This window comes from Dasypus novemcinctus, chromosome 7 (assembly GCF_030445035.2).
Source record: "Dasypus novemcinctus isolate mDasNov1 chromosome 7, mDasNov1.1.hap2, whole genome shotgun sequence".
Lineage (NCBI taxonomy): Eukaryota > Metazoa > Chordata > Mammalia > Cingulata > Dasypodidae > Dasypus > Dasypus novemcinctus.
Genome location: NC_080679.1, coordinates 123,799,534 through 123,822,272, shown reverse-complemented (window position 1 = coordinate 123,822,272; position 22,739 = coordinate 123,799,534). Strand labels below are relative to the sequence as shown.

At 41.1% G+C, this 22,739-nt stretch overlaps 2 protein-coding genes across 10 annotated transcripts in view; one reads left to right on the top strand and one right to left on the bottom strand.

Moving 5' to 3' along the window:
- C7H2orf76 (chromosome 7 C2orf76 homolog) overlaps nt 1-22,739 on the top strand; it is a 72,164-nt gene that overhangs the window by 2,767 nt on the left and 46,658 nt on the right. For 4 of the 5 annotated variants that reach the window (XR_011649290.1, XM_058301113.2, XM_012529374.4 and 1 more), the window contains exons 2-3: nt 15,695-15,764; nt 16,855-16,999. Coding sequence is in view for 4 of the 5 variants with exons in the window: in XM_058301113.2 (XP_058157096.1) it covers nt 16,867-16,999 (133 nt within the window). In the remaining variant the exon portion in view is untranslated. Of the gene's footprint in view, nt 1-6,654; nt 6,931-15,694; nt 15,765-16,854; nt 17,000-22,739 lie in introns of those variants that run through there. The other variant, XM_058301112.2, reaches the window with a different exon arrangement.
- The window catches only part of STEAP3 (STEAP3 metalloreductase), a 109,301-nt gene continuing 104,336 nt past the window's right edge, over nt 17,775-22,739 (bottom strand). For 3 of the 5 annotated variants that reach the window (XM_071216484.1, XM_071216483.1, XM_071216486.1), the window contains exon 5: nt 17,775-22,626. In XM_071216484.1, the coding sequence (XP_071072585.1) occupies nt 22,291-22,626 (336 nt within the window). In that variant the 3' untranslated portion in view covers nt 17,775-22,290. The remainder of the gene's footprint in view (nt 22,627-22,739) is intronic. The other 2 variants (XM_071216485.1, XR_009186621.2) reach the window with 2 other exon arrangements.

Below are 22,739 nucleotides of genomic sequence, written 5' to 3'. Positions count from 1 at the left end.
TCGGCTTTCAACATAAAGTGATGGTAACAAGTTGGCATCTGGGATTTAATTTTTTTTTTAAGATTAAAAACATTTTTTTTAAAGATCTATTTTATTTATATATTTATACCCTCCACCTCATTGTACTCATTGTCTACTCTCTGTGTCTTTTCAATGTATGCTCGCTGTCTGCTCATTGTCTTTTTTTTTTTAAAGGAGACATTAGGAACTGAACCTGGGACCTCCTATGTGGTAGCCGGACACCCAACTGCTTGAGCCACATATGCTTCCTCTGGAATTTAATTTTTAAAAATAAATTTTTAAGAGTATATTTGGGATTAATAAATTGTATGAAATTTTTGACTCTATATTTCTACATTACCAGAAAGGATCATTGCTTTTCATAATCATGAGAAACTGTAAGATCCTCAGCTCTAGTATCCTTCTTAGCAACTTTGCAATTATTCTTATTTTACTTATAGCAATTCGTTGTTTAATTTTCTTTTCTGCTCTCTCAGTTTCTTGCCTCCAGATAAGCCAGGGAGGATAGGAGTCCCCGTGGATTGGTCAGTGATGGCTCTCTAAGCACCTGGCACCTCCTAGGCCCCGATTAGATGGTTGTTGAATGAATAAATGAAGTGCTTTTCTTCTTATGAAGATTTGCTGCTTCTTATTAGCTGTGAACTTGGAAACCAATTAAGTTTGTTAGAACTGAGTGTGAAACTACAGGCTTGAGTAAAGTAGTTGAACTTTGGTGCACGGACCGTGTTGTCTCTTTGTACTACCCCCAGCTTTGGAAGCAGAACACTTTGAGAGCTAAGAGGAAATGGGACACTTGCCCAGCCAGCATGTCAGCCAGACTGACCGTGTCTGTCTTAGAAAGGCCATTGTCATTGTCGAAACTCACACTCCTTGAGATAACCAACTGGACTCCTCACAGGTCTCACTTGCTAGGTCTCAGCTGAAAGCCAGACAGGCAAGATATATAAATGGAGACCAAAGCAGTTCTTGCGCAGCGGGTATGAATAGTAGTTTAATATTAGGCATCTTGGTGTAAAACTAAACCTCTAATTTCTAAAAGTAGCTTAATCATTAAAGAAACAAACTTCAGTTACAGAAGAGCTTTACCAGAAGGCAAAGGTTAGAGCATTCATAAATAATGAATTATTTCCATTCTGTATTTATTTTTCAGGTTTTTGGAATGTGATTCCCCTGGCAGGGCCCCAGCAAAGCAGGCAGGAGACTAGTGTGCTTTAAAAGGAAGGAGGCACTTGGGTAATGCTTCTGGGATAGGAGTGGGGAGAGGTGGACGGAGTCAGGAAAGTGGTTTGGAGAAGGCAGAGGTAACTGAGAGCTCAGGGGAATACAATGCCATAATAGGTTTCCTTTTTCTTCACCTGATCTCTTTCCTTTTCCTTTTTCTTTTTCTTTCTTTTTTTTTTATTCCTCTCCTCTTGTTCTCTCTTCCTTTTCTGTTTGCCTAACTGCAGTGAGAGGAGGCATGGCAACTGGAGGTCTTAGCCAACACCTTCCCTTTTCCATTCTTTTCTCTGTCTCTTAGGATTCATATTCAGAGGAATTGCAGAAAGAAGTGTGAATAAGAGTCTCCTTTCCCCTTCTTGTTGACCCCAGTCACTGTAGCTGGGTGAGGGCTAAGGTGAAAGACATGGGCAAGGGCTTGGGAATGGGCAGTTGTGGTGAAGAGTCTTAGGGTAGGAGTCAAGAAGGGAAAGACGACTTCCTTTGCAGTAAACTGTACTTCATTTGAGCTTACACTGATCACATGCTGCCTGCCTGCACTCTTTGGGAATACTTATGATTATGGGTTGGGATAATGAAGCACTTTATGAAGGTAACTTGAAGTCAATACTTGCAGTTCTCGTTCAGCTGCATCAGAAATACAGGCTCTCTTCTAAATCAGCACTGTCTTCCACATCTTTGCCTAATCACCTAGTTTTTAGTTGTAGACGACAAATGGTAAATGCTTTAGAATGATTGTTAGAGATGAGTTTTATTAGTGAACTTTGCTATTGTCTGTCAACAAGAACATTAGAGATAATAGATCTGGTGACAGATACTTTGATAATTCCTTTGGAAGATGATGTTCTATTTTTAAATTTATTATAATTTTAAATTTTATTGTGGTAACGTGTACACCATAACATTTCCCATTCTAACCACCTTCAAGTGGTAACATTTCAATACTGTTGAAGTACATTCATAATGTTGTGCTGCATCACCACCATCCATTACCAAAATTTTTACATCCACCCCAAACAGAAACTGTACCCATTACGCATTAACTCTCCATTTCCCACCCCTAGTCCTGGTACCCTGTAAACTTTAGGTCTCTGTGAATTTGCGTATTCTAGTTATTTCATATCAGTGAGATCATACAATCTTTGTCCTTTTGTGTTTGTATTTGGCTTATTTCATTCAACATGATGTTTTCAAGGTTCATCAATGTCACATGTATCAGAATTTCATTCTTTTTCATGGATGAATAATATTCCATGGTATGTTTATACCACTTTGTGTTTATCCATTCATCCATTGATGGACACTTGGGTTGTTTCCATCTTCTGGCTATTGTGAATACTGCTGATACGAACATTGATGTACAGATGTCTGTCCAAGTCCTTGCTTTCAATTCTGCTGGGTATTTATCTAGAAGTGGGATTTCCAGGTAACATGATAATTCTATATTTAACTTTCTGAGGAACCTGCAAACTCTTGTCTATAGTGGCTGCACCATTTTACCTTCCCACCCCCAAAGTCCTAGGGTTCCTATTTTTCCACATCCTTGCCAACACTTGTTTTTTTTCTGTTTTCTGGATAGTAGCCACTCTAGTGGGTGTGAGGTGGTATCTCACTGTGGTTTTGATTTGCCCTTCCGTAATGGTTAATGACGATGACCATCTTGTGCTTATTGGCCCTTTGATTTTTTTTTCAGAGAAATGTCTATTTAAATCATTTGCCACCTTTTTAATTGGGTTGTTTGTCTTTTTGTTGTTGATTTGTAGGAGCTGTATATATTGTGGATATTAAGCCATTATCCAATATATGATTTCAAATAATTTCTTCCATTTTGTAGGTTGTATTTCCTTTTTCTTGATAATGTCCTTTGCACAAAGTTTTAAATTTTGGTGAAGTCCAGCATATCTGGACTTGTTGTTGGTGCTTTTGGTGTAAAGTTTGAGAATCTATTGCCTTATACAAGGTCCTGAAGATGTTTTCCTCATTTTCTTCTAGGAGATTGACAGTTTCAGTTCTTATATTTAGGTCTTTGATCCATTTTGAGTTAATTTTTGTATATGGTGTTAGGTAGGGGTCCACTTTATTTCTTTTGCAGGTGTATATCCAGTTTTTCCAGCATTGTTTGTTGAAGACAGTGCCATTAAAAAAAAAAACACTTTCATATTAAGATAACTGTAGATTCACATGCATTTGTAAGAAATAATACAGAGTGATCCCTTGTACCCTTTACCCAGCTTCTCCCAATGCTAAGATCTTGCCAAATTACATGTAATACACATCATAGCCAGGACACTGACATTGAGGCACAGATCACATCATCAACAAGGAGCCTTACATTGTCCTGATAGAACCACAACCACTTCCCTGCATCCCCATGTCCTCCTTAACTCCTGGCAAGTAGGAATCTGTTCTCCATTTCTATTATTATTTTATTTCAAGAATGTTATATAAATGAAACCATACAGTATATAGCCTTTTGCGATTGGGTTTTTTACTCTGCATAATTCTGAGGTTCATCTAGGTTCTTGCATGTTATCAGTAGTTTGTTACTTTTTATTGCTGAGTAGTATTCATCATATGGTTGTATCACTGTTTAGCCATTCACCTTTTGAAGAACATCTGGGTTTCCACTTTTTGGCTATAATTAAAACTGTCGCTAAGCATTTGTGTACGGGCTTTCATTTGAACATACATTTTCATTTCTCTGGGAAAAATGCCCAGGAGTGCAACTGCTGGGCTGTAGGGTAGTTCCTTGTCTAATTTTATAAGAAATTGACATAGTGTCTTGCAGAGTGGCTATACCATTTTACATTAGCACCAGCTAAAGGAGAGACCCACTTTGTCTATATTCTCATACATTTGATGCTGTCACTGAATTTTAGCGATTCTGGTATTCCTTTGTCAGATTTGTGACTTGGAAATATTCTCTCAGTCTGTAACTTGTCTTTTCATTCTTTTAACAGAATCTTTTCATGGGGCAAAAGCTTTATATTTTGATGAAATCCTTTTATGGATTATACTCTTGGTGTCAATTCTAAGAAATAACCCTAGATCCTGAAGGTTTTCTCCTATGTGTTTTTTTTCTTCCCTAAGAGTTTTACAGTTTTGTGTTTTACACCTGAACATCATCCATTTTGAGTTAATTTTTTTTTTGATAAGGTGTGAGTTTTTTTTTTTTTTTTTTTAAAGATTTATTTTTATTTATTTATTTCCCCTCCCCTCCCCCGGTTGTCTGTTTTCTGTGTCTTTTTGCTGCGTCTTGTTTCTTGTTTCTTTGTCCGCTTCTGTTGTCGGCAGCGGCATGGGAAGTGTGGGCTGCGCCATTCTTGGGCAGGCTGCTCCCTCCTTCGCGCTGGGCGGCTCTCCTTATGGGTGCACTCCTTGCGCGTGGGGCTCCCCAACGCGGGGGACACCCCTGCGTGGCAGGGCACTCCTTGCGCGCATCAGCACTGCGCATGGGCCAGCTCCACACGGGTCAAGGAGGCCCGGGGCTTGAACCGCGGGCCTCCCATGTGGTAGACGGACGCCCTAACCACTGGGCCAAAGTCCGTTTCCCAAGGTGTGAGTTTTATGGTCATGTTCCTTTCTTTGTGTGGATGTCCATTTCATCCATAACTACTTGTTGAAAGGTTTCTTTCATCCATGAATTGCTTTTGCATCTTCATCACTCATCAGTTGGGCATGTTTGCATTGGGGCCTCTTGGAGGACTTTCTGTACAGGCTGCAGTTGTTGTTCCATAACGATGTGCTTAGCCTCTGCTCCCTTCCACATCTGTGACCAAAACCCTGTGGGCATTACGCCTGAGGGTTGTTTTTGCCATAAGACCCCAACTCCTACCTTCAATACTTCTAGTTACTTGCATCACGTAAGGGTGTTGGAGCAGGGGAAAACAAGGGACTTGGCCTGTGAGACCAGGAGCTTGGCTTGTTTGAATGCCTTTTGCTCTTTATCTCCCTAGTGCCAAGTTTTTCCTCGTTTTTATGAGACCATGTAAAGGTCTGAGGACTTGGATTAAATGTGGCATAAATATCCTCTAGTAACTTAGGTGTCCTGTGAAAACTTTCAGCTGATACGAGTTGCCAGTGGATTAACTGGTGGGTAAAGGAAAAGGAGGAATCCTTTGCTGATGGCTGAAGTGGCAGAATGGATGGTTGTATGATTACTGAGATGGTGAACTCTGGGTTGTGGGTGGGGGACAGTGGGATATATAAGTAGAGACGTTAGTTAGCCAATTTTATGTAGGAGTTCTGAACTCAGACTGCAAGTGTATTTTAGGGAGTTGCTGGCATACAGATGACAAAGTCATGGAAAGGAATGGAAGAAACCATCTAGAGGGATGAGAGGGCTGTAGTGCTGAGTGTGTAGTAACTCTTACACTTTGAGGTCTCAAAGAGCAGAGGAGCCTGGAGGAGACAGAAAGGGAGCACTGCAGGAAGAGACAAGCCAGAGAGAGAGAGGGGTTGTAGCAACAGGGAAGAACTAGCAGGTTCTTCAGCCATATCACATGCTTCGGAGGAGGTAGATAAGATCATCTTTCACTGCTGTCCAAAGGATTTAGAGATAAGGACAGAAAAAATATTCATTGAATTTGACCACATTTTGTTTTAATGGAAGCATAGGTGCAAAATCCAGTTTAGAATGGATTGAAGAGAATGGGAGGTGAGGAATTGGATCCAGGCATGTGTAGACAGCTCTGTCTTTATCATTCTGGACAGTAAACAAACCTGCTCCCTGCTCTGGAGGGAGTCATTGTAGCTACCTTCCAAGGCTGTTGGCCATATCACCATACTTAAAGACATAGTCCAGTCCCTTTGCTCTCAAGAGGTGCAGAAAAATTGTCTCCCAGGAGTGTCCACTTCTCGTGCAGAAACTCGAGTTTCATAGGTGATTGTCTCCCAAGAATGTCCACTTCTTGTTTCTACATCATCTTTGCTTCGGGCTCATTTTCCCGTGAGTATGCCATTTTGCCAGCCACTCTGGTGAATCTCACTGACAGGTGCTGGGACTAAGTTGGTTCAGTTAGTCTCATACAGCTTTTAGTTATTTATTTTTATTTTATTTTTTTTAAGATTTATTTTTATTTATTTTTCTTCGCCCCCTTGTTGTTTTTCACTTGTTGTGTCTGTTCATCTTCCTTGTTTGTTTAGGAGGCTCCAGGAGCCGAATCCGGGACCTCTGATGTGGGAGGGAGGTGTCTAATTGTTTGAGCCACCTCCGCTCCCTGCTTTGTTGTGTTTCTTATTATGCACTGCCCATGCATAATGGCTGCCCATGAACTAGACAGAACGGTAAAATTTTGTAAGCTAAATTGTGTGGGCTGCCAAGGGGCTGTTGTAGCAGTTTGATATGATTATGAATTTCAGAAATAGATATTGGATTATGTTTGTAATCTGGTCTGTACTTGGGTGTCATTAAGTTATGATTAGGGCTTTGATTGGCTCCCATCATTAGGGGTCCCCATCACCAAGGGGCATGGCAAAGGACAGAATTGAGGGTTTTTGATGTTGGCGTGTGATGCTGCAGCCTTAAGCTGGAGCCCTGGGAAGTCAGCTCACAGAGGAAGAGAAGCAAGTCCCAGAAAGAGAGGAACACTGAGCCCAGAGAGGAGCAAGACCCAGGAAGAGAGGAACCCAGGAAGCCTGAACCCTCGCAGACATGGGCAGCCATCTTGCTCCAACACAGGCAAAAGACTGGTGAGGGAAGTAACTTATTCCTTACAGCCTGGTAACTGTAAGCTCCTACCCCAAATAAATATGCTTTATAAAATCACCTGATTTCTGGTATTTTGCATCAGCACCCCTTTGGCTGACAAATATAGCTGTTAAGTATTGATAAAATCCATGTCTGGTAAGATAGGAGAAAAAAATGGGGGCTAACTACGACTTAAAGATTAGCACATATAAAACATAGTATTAGAATCAACGAGGTCAGTTTCAAATATTTGTCTCTAGTTACTTGAAAGTTAGCATACATCAAGGTCATGATTATAGCAAGCATTTCTAACCTAAAAGTAAGAAAACATCTATATAATAATTTGGTGACTATAGTTGTTAATTCATGACTTTGTTAATTCTCAATACTCAGTTTCAAATACTTGGAGGAAGAAGGTCAAGAAGTTTTCAAATGTTTATTTAATCCTCACATAGTACTAGTCTATAAATGTATAGTTTTGTATTTTAAAAATTTTGGTTTTGAAGCAGGCAAGAAATTAAAATGGAATTGTTATTTCACTTTTAGTCCTAGTCTTAAATGTGAATTGATTATAATGTGTCATTCTTATGGATTTTAGTTAAATGGAAATTTTGTATAAAGTCACTAATTTGACACGATTAAGTTTTCTTTATAAGGTGAACATTTATTCACTAGCAGTATGCTAGGTGCTTAGTATTTTTAAGGATAATGAAAAGAATGCAGTTTTTTTCCCTTACTCTGGCCTTAAACAACATTTTTTATTATTTGCTTTGGTAAAATGACCTGTTTGGATGATAGTTAGTAGTATATAAGTCACTAAAGTGTATTCTCAGAATCTTTTGCATATTCGGTGATTTTTTTTAGCAGAACTCTGCTTGTTTCCTGTTTTTTTTTTTTTTTTTTTTTTTTTTTTTTTAAAGATTTATTTATTTATTTAATTTCCCCCCCTCCCCTGGTTGTCTGTTCTTGGTGTCTATTTGCTGCGTCTTCTTTGTCCGCTTCTGTTGTCGTCAGCGGCAGGGGAAGTGTGGGCGGCGCCATTCCTGGGCAGGCTGCACTTTCTTTTCACGCTGGGCGGCTTTCCTCACGGGCGCACTCCTTGTGCGTGGAGCTCCCCCACGCGGGGGACACCCTTGCGTGGCACGGCACTCCTTGCGCGCATCAGCACTGCACATGGCCAGCTCCACACGGGTCAAGGAGGCCCGGGGTTTGAACCGCGGACCTCCCATATGGTAGACGGACGCCCTAACCACTGGGCCAAAGTCCGTTTCCCTGTTTCCTGTTTTTATACCTGATCATCTGTACCTGTTTAGTTTTTTCACATAAATGACAAATGGAACTGTATTTATTATCTTTCTTTTATTCATTTATTTGTTTCAAATGGAAGGTGAATGGATTCTTTGCCTTGTAATATTTATTCCTAAATCTAGAGGAAAGTTAAAGGGTGAGTAATATACATATACAAATATGTATATATTTGCTTGTGGTTAGAACCTTATTTTTTAAAAAATTAAACTTTAAAGCCAAATTGATACATGACAATTTTGATTCTACGATACTTTAGGGAGTAGCAATAACTTGACAAAATAGTTTTTATTTTCAAAATGATTCACCCTCGGAGTCTGTTAAAATCGAAGTCATAAAGTTCACTTCTTAGAAATTTACCTGCCCTGGGAAAGAAGGTAAACCAGTGAGCTCTTCCACCCAATGGTTGTGTTCTTCTCTGTGTCAATTGTCTGAGTGCTTGAGTGCTTTTCCCAAGTTAAATCTTTCTGATAGCTCCTTTTGGACTCCATTCTCTTGCAAAAAGGTCAAGAGCATGCTCTCCTTAAATGCTGGAAGGCAGATGCGCTCATTTTTATGGTGGGGGGGCGGTAATAGTTCCCTGGTTTTGTGAGCAGATAGTGGTGTCTAGAATCAACAGTGAGGTGTTCTGTTGAGTGTGCACATTTTGTGCTTCTCTAGCTTATCATGCTAGATTCTGAGTCTCCTGATGAAGCCTGCTCTTTCACCTCAGGAGCCTCCCCAACTGGTTTACAACTCCGCAGCTCCCAGTCTTGCCCTGGGGACAGGAGCCAGCTTGGGAACTGAGCAGTGGGGCGGTTTGAGGAGCCTGGCACACTGCTTGTCCTGCATTCCCTGACAGCCCGTGCTGAATTCCCACCTTAGGTCTGAGAACTGGATGTTGAAGGCCCATCTCAGCAGAGGGACCTCTGAGCTCCCAAGCCATGCTCCCCCATTCACTCTGCTGGAGCCTGTGCTGTAAAAATGACCAGGAGATCCTCGCCCAGACCAGGGGCTGGGGGCGGGAAGGTGCTGCCCACTAACCTCCGAGCTGCCCCCCTACCCCTCTTGGGCTGATCCTATTCTCTGCTCTCGGTTTTTAGTAATGTCTTTCATTTTTGTAATGTCTCTCATTTTTGGCATTAGCATGGAGAGATGTGCAGAAAGATGTGTACTAAATATTGAGAGTGGCTCTCTCTGAATGGTAGAAATTCACGTGTCTGCTCCTTGTTTTGCATACTTTTAAAAATTGCTTGATTGCTTGATGTTTTGATAATGATCATGTGTTTTCACATTAGCTGTCTCCATTTCTTTTAAGGAAATTGTTAGAGAAAAACAGCGCTCACTCTGACAAGGATACTGAGGATTGCAGGCAGGAAGTTTATTGGGAAGCTATCCCAAAGGAGGGTGTCTGAAGAGGACTCTGAAGAGAGACTTCAGCCTGCCCCTGGAGAGTGGGGGGGTGACTTTCTATAGTACCTTAATAGGTGGGGAAACCAAGTACAGCCTGGGGCCAAATGACCGGGGGTGGAGGAGTGGTGGGGGGGGTGGAGAGGGAGTGGGCTAGGAGGTCTGGGAATGCAGAATGGGGGAGGGGTTGCTGGTGCCTGGGCTCAGAGGGGGTGTAGGCCCTTATCTGCTCCACTTTGTTTATTCTTGGGCTTGCTCAATCTATCTATCAGAGTGGAGTCACAGCCTTATGACCTGTTAATCATAGCAAACCTTGTAAAGGGGGAAAGGAACAGAAATAAAAGAGACCACAGAAGCAAAAACACAGAACTTATCCAATGCTGTAAAGGACAGGGACAGGGACAGAAACTTATACTGTTTTTTTTTTTTTCTTTTCTTTCCTTTAAAATTTTATTTTTTCGTTTGTTTAAATTTCTACTCTTGATATGTGTCGAGGGACACTAATGTCTAAAAAGTATTCAGCTGCCAAAGGTACCAGGCGCTGCTCCAGGCCCGGACATGGTTTGAACATGTCTAAGATGTCACAGAAGGCCTCCAGTCGTCAGCCCCTCCCTGCCTCGGGGATGGTTCTGTCAGGCACACAGCCAGTCTTTCAGGTATCCTACCAGCAGCTGGAATAGCTTCTGGTTTCCCACACCTACCAGGCTGTTTCCAAACCACTGCCACACGCTTGCACCCTGGGCTTTTCTCCAAAACCCACTTCCGCCCCTCACCTCTTTGCCCAAACATGTAGACATCCTCTAAGGCCAGGCCCAGGGACTGTCTTCTGCAGGATGTCTTAGTGCTCAGCATCTGCTCTCCCCAAGTGTGAGCCAGAGGCCCCTCTGTCCACCCACAGCAGCTAATCAGACCCTGCTGAAGTGATCTGCTCACTCCTTGAGGGAAAGGACCTGGAATGGTGTCTTTGTATACCCAGCATCTTGAACATCGTGGAGCACATCAGAGGCCCGTAAATGCTTGTTGAACTGGTGATAACTGCAGGGCTGAGAAAAATGGAAATCCCTTCTTTTCCTAAAAACAGGCTAGCTTATCAATCCTGCACTTACAGACCTGGGGAAAAAAGGCCTTATTGGCTCCAGAATATAAAAGAAAACCTTGAGATCAAAATTACCATTTAGGAAACTGCTTTTTGACTTTGGATAAAAGAGGGAAATGTAAAGGACAAGTGAGTTTTTATGGCCATGAGTCTCCAAAAAAGAGTCGGGAAGTCATCAGAGGGGTGATGCTTATGCACGCCTCAGCAGTGTACCAGAGACAGCCAAAGTAGATAGAAACCCAGGTACTGGTTCTCCTGAGGGCTGCAGAGACCCACAGGTTCTATGGTCTTAGCAGATGGCTCTGGAGTTCAGGGCCATGTCAGTTGGCCCTACTTTGGAGTTTGTTCCTGAGTCTGATGGAGTTGGACTCAGATATGACCTTTCTATACATGCCTCTTCTGTTACTTTTACTGGACCTGTGGTTGGCATTTTGGTTGGTGTATACTCAGGAGACCTGACTCTCTGGACTGTCCATGTGACGGCCAGGCCCCGGGCCTCAGCAGACTTTGCAGCTCCTACCCTCTGGTTTGTTGGACTTACCCTGGCCAGCTGACAGGGAGGTGAAGAAAGTCAGCCACCACACCAGGGAGCCGAGCGTGCCTACAGCTGCAAGCTGGAGAATTGTATCCATCATCTATGTGGAATCTAAGGCCCCTCTTGATGTAGAGGGGGACTGGACATAACCATCCCAGGGTCCACAGGATGGAAGAATAGAGTATGGATTAGAGTGGACTTACTGGTATTCTGCAGGGGAACTATTATGATTCATAAGGGAAGAAATTGCAAAAATGATGTGGAGAGGGTGGCCACGGTGGCTGCTGATGGTAGGAAGATGGAAGAAGAGATACGGTGTGGGGGCATTTTCAGGGTTTGGAGTTGTCCTGGGTGGTGCTGCAGGGATGGATGCTGGATGTTGTGTGTCCTGCCATGGTGCACTGGGTGGACTGGGGGAGAGTGTGGACTACAATGTTGTCCACTGTCCATGTGGTGTAGCAGTGCTCCAGAATATATTCGCCAGGTGCAGTGGATGTGCCACGGTGATGGAAGAGGTTGATGTGGGAGGGTGGGGTGGTTGGGGTGGGGGTATATGGGAACCTCATATTTTTTTAATGTAACATTTAAAAGAAAATAAAGAAAGAAAGAAAAATTACCATTTAGATAAATATCTACAAATCATAACATTTCAACTGCAACTCAGCTCTTCATAATCATGTTAAGTTAGGGTAACGTGGGATATGGGTTCATTTGAATATGTTTAATGTGAATATGTTTAGGGTGGGGCCTTTAAAAGTACTAGTGCGGATGGCTTAGGAGGGTCTTTAAACTGCCCTGCCTAGAAAACCTGTCTGGCTAGATCCTTATCCAGTTGGTTTGGGACAAGGAAGAAAAACCCACATCTGAAGCAGAACAAAACTCTAAACAAACCAACCACAAGACTCCCGTGGGAATTCCCTCTGAGAGGTCTCCCAGTCCCTGGCAGGGAACTATTAGAAGCTCTACAATGGAAAAAAAAAAATCTTCCCTCAGTGGACATCTTGTTCATTCATCTTCTTTGAAAATGTTTTCAGTGAAAAATTTCAAGTGTATGCAAAGGTAGAATAGTATGATATAATCCCCCTATACACTCAGCGTCACCCGTTAATATTGTTATGCCATTTGTTTTCACCGGCACTGCTGCAATTGGTTTTCCTTAGCCAGGATTTCACTTGTTTTATCTGCATTCGTATGTTGTATGCTTTTAGTTGTATTTAATTTTATTATATACATAGAGAAATATGAATAATGCCACAGTCCAGGTGGATCACAAGAATCCCTGGTGCTACCCTTTTATAGCCACAGCCTTCTTCCTTCCCCCTCTCTAACCTCTGGCACCACAAATTTCTTCTCCATTACTATAATTCTGTTATTACAAGAATGACGTATAAATGGAATCATACAGCATGTAACCTTTTCAGATTGGCTTTTTTTCACTCAGCTGATTTCCCTTGAGATCCATCCAGGTTGTTGTGTGTATCATAGTTTATTTCTTTTTATTTGTTGAGTATTTCATGATATGGATATACCAGTTTATTTAACCATTCACCCTTTGAAGGATGTCTGCGTTGTTTCCATTTTGGGGCCATCACCAATAAAGTTGCCGCTAATCATGCGTGTGTAGATTTTAGTGTGAAAACAGAGCTCAGTTGCTGGGCTGTATAATGATTCTGTGTTTAGTTTTGTAAGAAACTACCCTGCTTTCTGACAGAGTGGCTATACTATTTTACATTCCCACCAGCAGTAAATGGGAGATCCAGTTTTGCTACATCCTTGCTGATGCTGTCGGAACATACTGGGTCCTCTTGGTTCTTGGCTATGTCACTTAAAAGAATTTAAGAACGTGCCAGTTTAATTAGGCCGGTAAAAAGAGTTTATGGAGAAACAAGAGAAAAGAGAAAAGTACACACCCGAGATGTAGATGTGGGTGACCTTTTGGAAAAATGTCAGATTTTATAATCTGTAATATTAACATTTGAATCAACCTCTGCAATATATTCTCCTACCTAAGAGAACAAGCAGAACTTCCCACCATCCTTAAGGTAAATTGTATGATGGTTTCCTTCTGATAGTAGCTATTTTTGTTAGTTACTCAGTATAAATTACACCAAATTTCTGAGGAAAATGATGATACATTATTGACCAAAATTAGAAATTAATGTAAATTGGAGTTTTAAAATTAAAATAGCATGTAGGCAGCTTTTTATTAAGTGAAAACAACAAACCTACAATTATTAAATAGTTTCATAAATCGTGCATGTGCCAGCTGGCCTGGCCTCTTCATTTGGATCATTTATATGATTCATTTGATTGTAGTTGGGAATCTATTATCTTCATCTGCTGCCTACACAAGCTGTCTTTACCCCCAAACCTGTTTTATCCCAAAAAGGATAATAATCATAAAAGCAGCTATGCTTTATTGAGATCCTACTATATGTTAGGAACTGTATTAAATGTTTAGCATGTTATTTTCCTAAATTCATGGAACAATTTTCTGAGGAATTATTCCCATTTTACGTATAAGTCAGCTGTAGCTAAGAGGTAGAGTTGATAATAAATTTGGTCTGTCCCGCTGCTTGGGGATTTGGGCTGCACTTCCAGCATGTGTGTGTTCTGAAGATCTTTTTTTGCTTTTTGTGGTGGGATGGATGAAAGGAGAAAGTGCTTCTGTCTTTCACAGACCTCTTAAAATGGCTTCAGAAGTCTTAAAATACTCTCTTCTCAGGAGACATTTTTGTTTATTAAGTATTTCAGTATGTTTTAAATTGTAATTTTGGGGAAGTGGCTGTGACTTCAATGATTGGGTTTCTGCCTACCATATGGGAGGACCCGGGCTGGATCCCTGGGAACTCCTTGTAAAAAAAAAAAAGCATGCCCACGTGGTGAGCCAGTGCCCATGCAGCAAGCTGAGAGCTGGCATGGTGAGCCACACAGCAAGATGATGATGCAACAAAAGAGAGACATGGGAGAGTCAAGACGAAGCACAGCAGAAACCAGGAACTGAGGTGGTGCAAATGTACGGAACCTCTCTCCACATCAGAGATCCCCAGGATCAAATCCCGGTGAATCCTAGAGGAGAAAAATAAGAAGAGAAGACAAAAAGAGAAATAGATGCAGAAGATCACACAGCGAATGGGCATAGACAGAAAACAGGGCAGGGGACGGAGAGGGAAAAAAGTGTATAAAAAATATACAATAAATTGTAATTTTGTAGATACCTGCGAGGTGGCTATTATTCAGTAGATTTCAGGATCATTTACTGAGGAGCATGATAAGCCAGACTGAGTAAGAAATAGATTAGTAGCTAATATTGGAGTTATCCGAAGATTTTTAAAGCTTGTTAACCATTAAAGGAGATTGTAAAGCCAATCCTTAACCTATTTTAGGAAGGAAAAATCTCTTTTTAGATCCTTTGTAATGTCAAATGAGAAATAACTAAGCTGCCCAGCAACGAAGAGACATTTATCTATTTAGAATTCCAATTCAGGGCACACAAATTCAGGTAGCAACCCAAATCCATCTTGGCATTTCCAGGCAAGGGTTTTAAAAGGAAAAGATTAGTTAAGTTGTGGTTTGGTGGATATCTGAGGTCCTCCAGTTGTCCTTCAGGTTAAGTAGTTGACTCAGTTCTTTATCTTGTGGTTTTATGATGTCCAAATATCCTTAGGATTTTGAGGAACATCTTGACTGAGGCTTTGCATACTTTGGCAGTTTGTGATATCTGGCTGAGATTGCTAAGAGTTACCTCCAGAATGACCTCCTGACTCTATTTCAATCTCTTAGCCATAGTAACTCTATTTTATTTCTTTTTACAAGAACTGCTCAATTCTAAGCAGCATAATAGTTATACTTACAAATTATTTTTATGCATTGCAACAATTTGAGCTTTTGCTTTCCATTCTTAATGTGCTGCATATTCTCTCCAATTTAGTAAAATATTTTTATGAGTATTCTTAAGTCAGAGAGAGTTTCCAGACCAAGTTACAGTCATTTGTTTGTGACACTATGAATATTTCAGACATACTGAAAGCCGTGAAGAGTAATATGATATCCACATACCTAACATCCTGCTTAATACATAAAATGTTCCCAGTAGATTGGAAGCTGCTCTGCACATTTCCCCAACTGCACACTCCTTCCTCCACCTCAGAGATGACAACTCCTTAGCTCCTTTTAAACATAACGAAGCCTGTTTTCTAACTTTGTGTAATTGGTGGTATCCTCTGATTCTTTTGCAACTTGCCTTTTTTCACTCAACATAATAGTTTTGAGATTGATCACGGTAATGCTTCTAGGTCTATTGCATTCATTTTTACTGCTTGGAGTGTTCCATTGTATGATTGTGCTGTCACTGACATGTCCCTTATCCTGGTGATGGACAGTTAGTTGTTTTTAAGTCTTACAATTAACAAACAAAAAAGCTTTCGATGCTCTTTTACAGGTCTCCTTGTGTACAACGTGAGATTGATCCCCTTGAGTGCTCCCTATGAAGGAAATTGCTGGGTCGCAAGGTACATACCTTTACTAAATTTTGCCAGATTGTTTTCAAAAGCAGTACCCCTTTTAAACACTCACCTTTTCAATGATTAACTCCTCGTTGTTCTACCCCTTGCCAACACCAGATATTGTCAGACTTTTAAATTTGTTGGTCTGATCTGTGATATATCTCACTAGTATTTTCAAGTTGGGCATCTTTTCTTATGTATAATAAGATCACAGGTATTTTTTTTCCCCCTGAAACTCATTCTGAATTTAGGTTGAAAATTGTGTGTAAAGTTGAAAGTTGCATAAAGTAGCTACTACTAGGTTTACATATACAGAATTGTGTCTTTAAAACATTGGCAATTTTGCAGTCTTTTTTGGAAGAAATAATTTGTGGTGATTTTCAGAGAGTATGTCAGAAAGACCAGGAACTTTGGCATTAACTCAATGCTTGAATCTTGGTGTCATTATTTACCAGCTCTATGGCCCTGGGCAATTTATGCTGTCTCTTTGAGTCTCATCTTTAAAGTGATTTGGTCCAAGAATTAAATTAGATAATATTTTAAAACACCTGGCACATAGGACTATAGTACATAATTGTAAGATGAATCTACATACTCAAGTGATCATTTGAAAGATGATGGATTATAATATAACATGATAATACTTGGAATCTGGCAGCATTTGTGTGATCAAATGAGATCTGTTGGTAGTTAACTCTAATATAAATGTAATTCCATCTGTGGGCCAATAGAGGGAGACCAGTGGCATAGAAAATCCAAAGCAGTTGTGTGTAAGTCATCTGTGTAGTTGTAACTTACTTGTCCTCATACACATACACTTGTGTCACTTGTGGTCACCCTCTGTGCCCTGCCAATTTTCTGCTGGTGAGAACATCAGTGACCAGTGACTAAGCTTCTCTAGGACGTTGGGACCTCTGGGTGTCCAGGAATCTGGCCAGAGTTTGGGCGGCTGGCTGTTCCCATACAGCGTGGAAGAGATGGGGCTGGGTGTCAGCCCAGCAGTCCGCCTGCTGATGGCGGAAATGTGGGCTAGTCTCCTGTAGAGAATTGGGAGTCAAGTTCATTCAGACTGTTCTCATTACATCTCTTGCCACAGGAATTCCTTCACATGGCTTCTGAAGACGTGACAGTTACAGTACGCCTCATTCGGTCATTTAAGCATCGCAATTTCAAACCCGTAGTATATCATGGAGTTAATCTGGACCAAACCGTGAAGGAATTTATAGTATTTCTACAGCATGGTATGAGACTTTATAGTCATTTTCTCTTATTAGTATCTTTGAAAATAGTCGACTCTGACATTAGCAAGAATCTGTTAAGTTGCTTTTAATGGTTCTGTTCTAGGTTCTCAGCCAGCTCCTAGGCTAGCTTCTGTTCTGGGCCTCGACATCAGCCACAGTGCCTCCCCTAAGCCTTCTCACTTAGTAGGGTGCACCCTCACCAGGGATTGTTACCATCATGTTTGGTGTCTCCCCATCTCCCCTTTTTTTATTGAAAAAAAATTTAAGGTCTAGATTTGCTTGTGACAAGTTCATGTATTTGGAGTTTGATTAGTGAGGGAGTGTAGCTGATTTCATTCTGCAGCTGAGCACACAGGCCCTCATGGGGGAGTGTGGCAGGAAGGTAGCTGAGATCATTCAGCTAGGAAACCACAAGAGCCAGTGGCCGTTGTGGTCTCTGATCCATGAATAGGCTAGCTGGTGCTAGTTAATCATTTTCAATTTCAAAAAGTAGGGATGGAGGTAGTCTTTACTGTGATAGGTCCTTGACTGGTTTCTAACCTTTTTTTTTTTTTTGCAGTTATCGACATGTTCTAATCATGAACATCTGCTAAAACATCTCAAATGAGCTTTCTTCCCCAAATGAAGTCAAATTTATCTGTGGTGCAATGTGCAAATCTTAGTGTATTGTTCCATGAGTTTTGATAAATGCATTGCTTTATATCCAACTTAGTTTTTTTTAAAAACATTTGACAATATCAGACTCACAGAAAAGTCCTAACAACAGGACAGAGTTCCTGGATACTCTTCACCTAGATTCCCAAAAGATGACTTTTTTTTTTTTTTCAGTTCTTATATATTGCCCCCTCTCTTCCTTTCCCCTACTTTCCTTCTTCTATTCCTTCTCTCTTCCCTTCTGCCTCCCATCTATTTGATTTCCTGAACCATATGAAAGTATGTTGCTGACATGATACTCCTTTACCCCTGAATATTTCAGTGTGTGTTTACTTAAAACAAGGAATCCCCCTACATAACCAAAGTACAATGATCAAAATCAGAGACCATTATCTAACCTACAGACTTTATTGAGATTTTGGTGATTGTCCCAATAATGCCTTTTTATAGCATTGTATTCAGTTGTTTTAATCTGGAACACTTCTTGAGTCTTTTAATGTATTTCATCACACTGACATTTTCGAACAGTGCATGCCATTTATTTTGTAGAATGTCGCTCAGTTGGGTTGGTCTGATGTTTTCTCATGATTAGATTCAGGCCATACCTTTTTGGCAGGATACCTTAGAGGGAATGCTACCTTCTTCATACCAGGAGCCATGAACTGTTGACTCTGGCAAAGTTGATTTTGTTTCATTGGTTAAAGTGGTGTCCGCCAGGTTTCTTCACTGTAAATTGTGATTGTCATTGAAAATATCTTCAATGTGAAGGTATCATCTGAGACTGTGTGAATATGCTGTTACTTCTCAAGCTTTCACCAACTGGGCTAGCATTCTTTGATGCTTCTTGCGTGAATTGATTATGCTGATGATTGGCAAATGGTGATTTTCTAGTTCCATCATTCCTGTTACATTTATTAGTTGGCTTTCTACAGTAAAGAAGGGTTTGTATGCCTTCTCTCCCACTGATTTAACCAATCCCGTATATCACTGTGGACTCAAGAGTTCTTACTTTATTCAAAAAGTTTATAAATCCTTTGTTCTTTTTTATTTCCATGCTCAAATTGTCCCCATTTTGGGGAAGTGGATGTGGCTCAACTGATAGAGCTTCCGCCTACCATATGGGCGGACCTGGGTTTGATCTCTGGGGCCTCCTGGTGAAAAAGAAAAAAAGAGAAAGCATGTTCACTTGGCAGGCCAGTGCCTGCGTGAGTGCCCATGGGGTGAGCCAGTGCCCACATGAGTGCCCATGTGATGAGCCAGTGTCCTGCACAAGTGAGTCATGCAGCAAGGTGATGACACAGCAAGAGAGAGACAAGGGGAGAGTCAAGGTGAAGTGCCACAGAAATTGTGGTAGTGCAGGTAATAGGGAACCTCTCTCCCCATCAGAGGTCTTCAGGATTGAATCTTAGTGAATCCTACAGGAGAGAAAATGAGAAGAGAAGACAACACAGACAGCAAAAACAGCAGCACAGGAGGAGGGGAAGGGGGAAAATAAGTAATAAATCTTAAAAAAAAAAATGTCCCCGTTTTGGCCAGTGGGAACCCCTTCAACCTGGCCCCTGCATCCTTTTGAACTTGCCCTCCCCTCTCTTTAAGTACATCCTCGCTTTTTGACACAGGAGATGTTCCCAGCTTGTCTTCTTTCTCTGCCCCAGCCCTGGAATCAGCCATTTCTCTGAGGAGCTCAGATCCCATTTCTAGAGAATGTTACCCAGAAATCAGACCTGGGTTTTCACATGTGCAGTGTAGGTGTGGATAGCTAACTTCCTAAAATGTAGTGCGTGCTTGATATTTCACTCGCTGACTGACTGAATTCTCCAGACTCTTTTCCCTCACCTTTTTTTGTTCTAATTTTGTATGATTTTACTAAGTATTACTCAATTAAGGAGTAGGCAGAGTTTGTAGAGGCAGAAAGAAGCCTCAGTCTAGTGAGCCTGGTTGTAAATGACTATTGTAAAGATTTCATAGGAGGAGCATAATTAGTCCATAAAGTCACTTTATCAGATTACATATAGAATATAAATTTTTAATGCTCTGTTCTTAATTATTAGGGGGAAATTGAGAGTTCATACTGAAGCTAAGATCATGTTGTGTAGAGTGTCCTACCTTTGGAAGGACCTCACCAAACGCCTGTGTTCAGATTTCAAAATAAAAACAAATTCCTACATTTTTATTTAAAAATCTTGGTGTGTATTTTGGGTTTCAGTGTTCCTTAGTCTTGATGTAGTGCATGCTGTGAATTCTTGGTATGGTAGAATATGTTCTTCTTGAAGTCCTTGAGAAGAAGACGTCATTTTCAGACTCCTACAGTGGCAGGAGAAGGTGGGTCTTCCCGGGGTCACAGTATTCTTTTATGACAGGAGATGTATATATACATTATGTAAATCTTAGGACGTTAGTTATGAGAATTGGCCGTCACGACCATCACTTTTTTCCATAGAGAGTAACTGAGGCTCAGACTGGAATTCTGGGCTTCCTTCCTCCAAGGCCAGCTCTTTCCCGATACGCGGCTCAGGACCCCGCGAAGCTGGATCCTTGCCCCAGTGGACACCACAGCAGGACCACGCCAGCCTGTCCCTCGGGTCAGCTTAGGCCATTGCTAACCAACCAGGGCCTCCCGGCTAGTGATTGCCTGGTAACTCCCCACAGGGCAGCTAGCACAGAATTTCCTGAGGTGAAGCTTTTTATTTTGCCCTGAAGTTTTGATTTATAAAAATTTCCACTTTACCACAGAGTTAAAAAGAATAGTATAATGAACCTTCATTTAGATTCACCAGTTGTCAACCTTTTGTCTTATTTGCATGCTTGCTTGCTCTCTCTCCTCCCTTTCTCCACGCATTCTCCCTCTCTCTCCCTCTCTTTCTCTCTCTCCGGTCCCCCTTACCTCTCCTTGCCCCTCCTCCCCTCTCTTCCCCCCTCCCACACACACACACATAGAGGCTTTCCTATTTTACTAGAACCATCTGAACCTTTGGAAAGTAAGGCACGGGTGTCATGGTATTTGCCCCTAATATAGCATGCATCTCCTGAGAAAAGAATGTTCTCTTAGATAACCACACCACCCTTGTCCCACAATGATGCAATAATATTATCGAATCTACGGTTCATACTCAACTTTCCCTAGATACTCCATTAATGTCCTCTTTTTTTTGACGTTGTTGTTTTATTTGTTTGTATATTTGTTTTGACCTAGGGTTTAATCAAGAATCAAAAAAAGTCATGCCTTTTTAAAAAAAAAAAACTGCTTTATTGATGTAATTTATATACTATACAGTTCACCCATTTAAAGCATATAAGGCAATGGTTTTTACTATAGTCATACACTCGTATAACTAGTAGCACAATGAATTTCAGAATTTGCATCACTCCCGAAAGGAGCCCCACCCTGATGAGCACTTATTTTGCATTTCCCCATGAAATCCCCAACCCTAGGTAACTGTCCTTTATTTTCTATCTTTCTGTATTTGCCTATTCTGGATATTTCATATAAATGGAATCCTGCAGTATGTGGTTTTTGTGACTGGCTGCTCTCACTTATTTGTTCAGTTCTAGTATCTGTATGTATGGGATATAGTAGTATCAGAATTGTTAACGCATGCCCCTATGGGACACAGTTTGCTATCAACCAGAGTACAGAGCTTATGTCAGTTCCTTTTGCCTTGAGACTTACAGAATTTATTCATTTCTTAATTAGTCATGTCAGCACATTTTCTCCTTTACCTTTGCAATATAGCTAGAATCTCTTGTCATAATCTGCATTCTTTCCTGGGACTCCATGATCTCCTAAATGATATATATTTTTTCTTTTACTTTGCATACATCGTGGGTCACTCTTTGTGCTCTAAAGTTCTATTGTTTTTTTGACAAATGTATAATGTCATGTATTCACTATTACGGTATCATACAGAATTGTTTTGCTACTCTAAAAATCCCCTGTGCGCCACGTACTCATGTTTTTTCTCCTCCCCAAAAGCCCCTGGCAACCATTGATCTTTTTATTGTCCATAATTTTGCCTTTTCCAGAATGTCATATAATTGAAATCATGCAGTCGGTAGCCTTTTCTGACTTGCTTATTTTTACTTTGAAATATGCATTTAAGTTTTTTCTCTATCTTTTTCCTTGGCAAGGCATGTATTTTTTTTTTCAGGGAGGTACTGGGGAATGAACCTGGGACCTTATACATGGCAGGTGCCCAAACCACTGAGCTACACCTGCTCCCCAGGGTGTGTCTTTTAATCTGGAACACCACCACGCTATTATTATTATTATTATTATTATTATTATTTTTATATTGGTTTTTTTTTAAGGACAGACAAGTGTCTTGTGCCGTGTCCCACAATCTGGATGTGTCTGATTGTTTTCTCATGCTTAGATTCAGGTTAAATATTTTTGGCCAGATTACCATGACAGGGATTGGCAAACTGTAGCCTGTTGTCCAGTCTCACCTGCTGCCTGATTTTGTGAATGAAACTGTTTTAGAACATAGCCTTTCGTATAGCCGTTTGCTCATATATTGTCTATACTACTTTTGTGCTGCAATGGTAGGAATAGTTGGGATATCATATGGCTCACAAAGCCTAATATATTTACGAAGAACCCTTCACAAAAGTATTTGAAACAATTCCGAGATTGGACATCAGGTAGAGCAGGGCAGTGGTCCCCGAGAGAGGGAAACCAGCAAGGTGGTGTCTGCCTGTGCCAGCTCACTGCCTCGGGAGAGTTTCCAGGCCACGCAGCCGGGAGGGGAAATCCAGGTGGAGCCTGGTGGGAGCCAGGGGTTTAGGAGCCGGCGCTGGCAGCCTGGAGGGGAGGGTTCACAGTGGAGCCTGAGTGGCTGAGTGGAGCCTGCAGAGCTCACAGGGCAGGGTCTTGGAGAACAGAGAATTCTGCACAAAGAGGGAACTCTCACGATTTGCAGAGGCTCCCCTTGAGTCTTCAGCTGTGGACTGATCAACCCATGCGTGTAAGGAACCTGTGAGAGGCCAGGGAAAAAACCAGAAGAACAGAAGGGAGAGCGTAAACACACATGAATGCACGATCTTTTAATTTTAGAATGTATTTGACCTCTAAAAGTCCTTTTAAAAA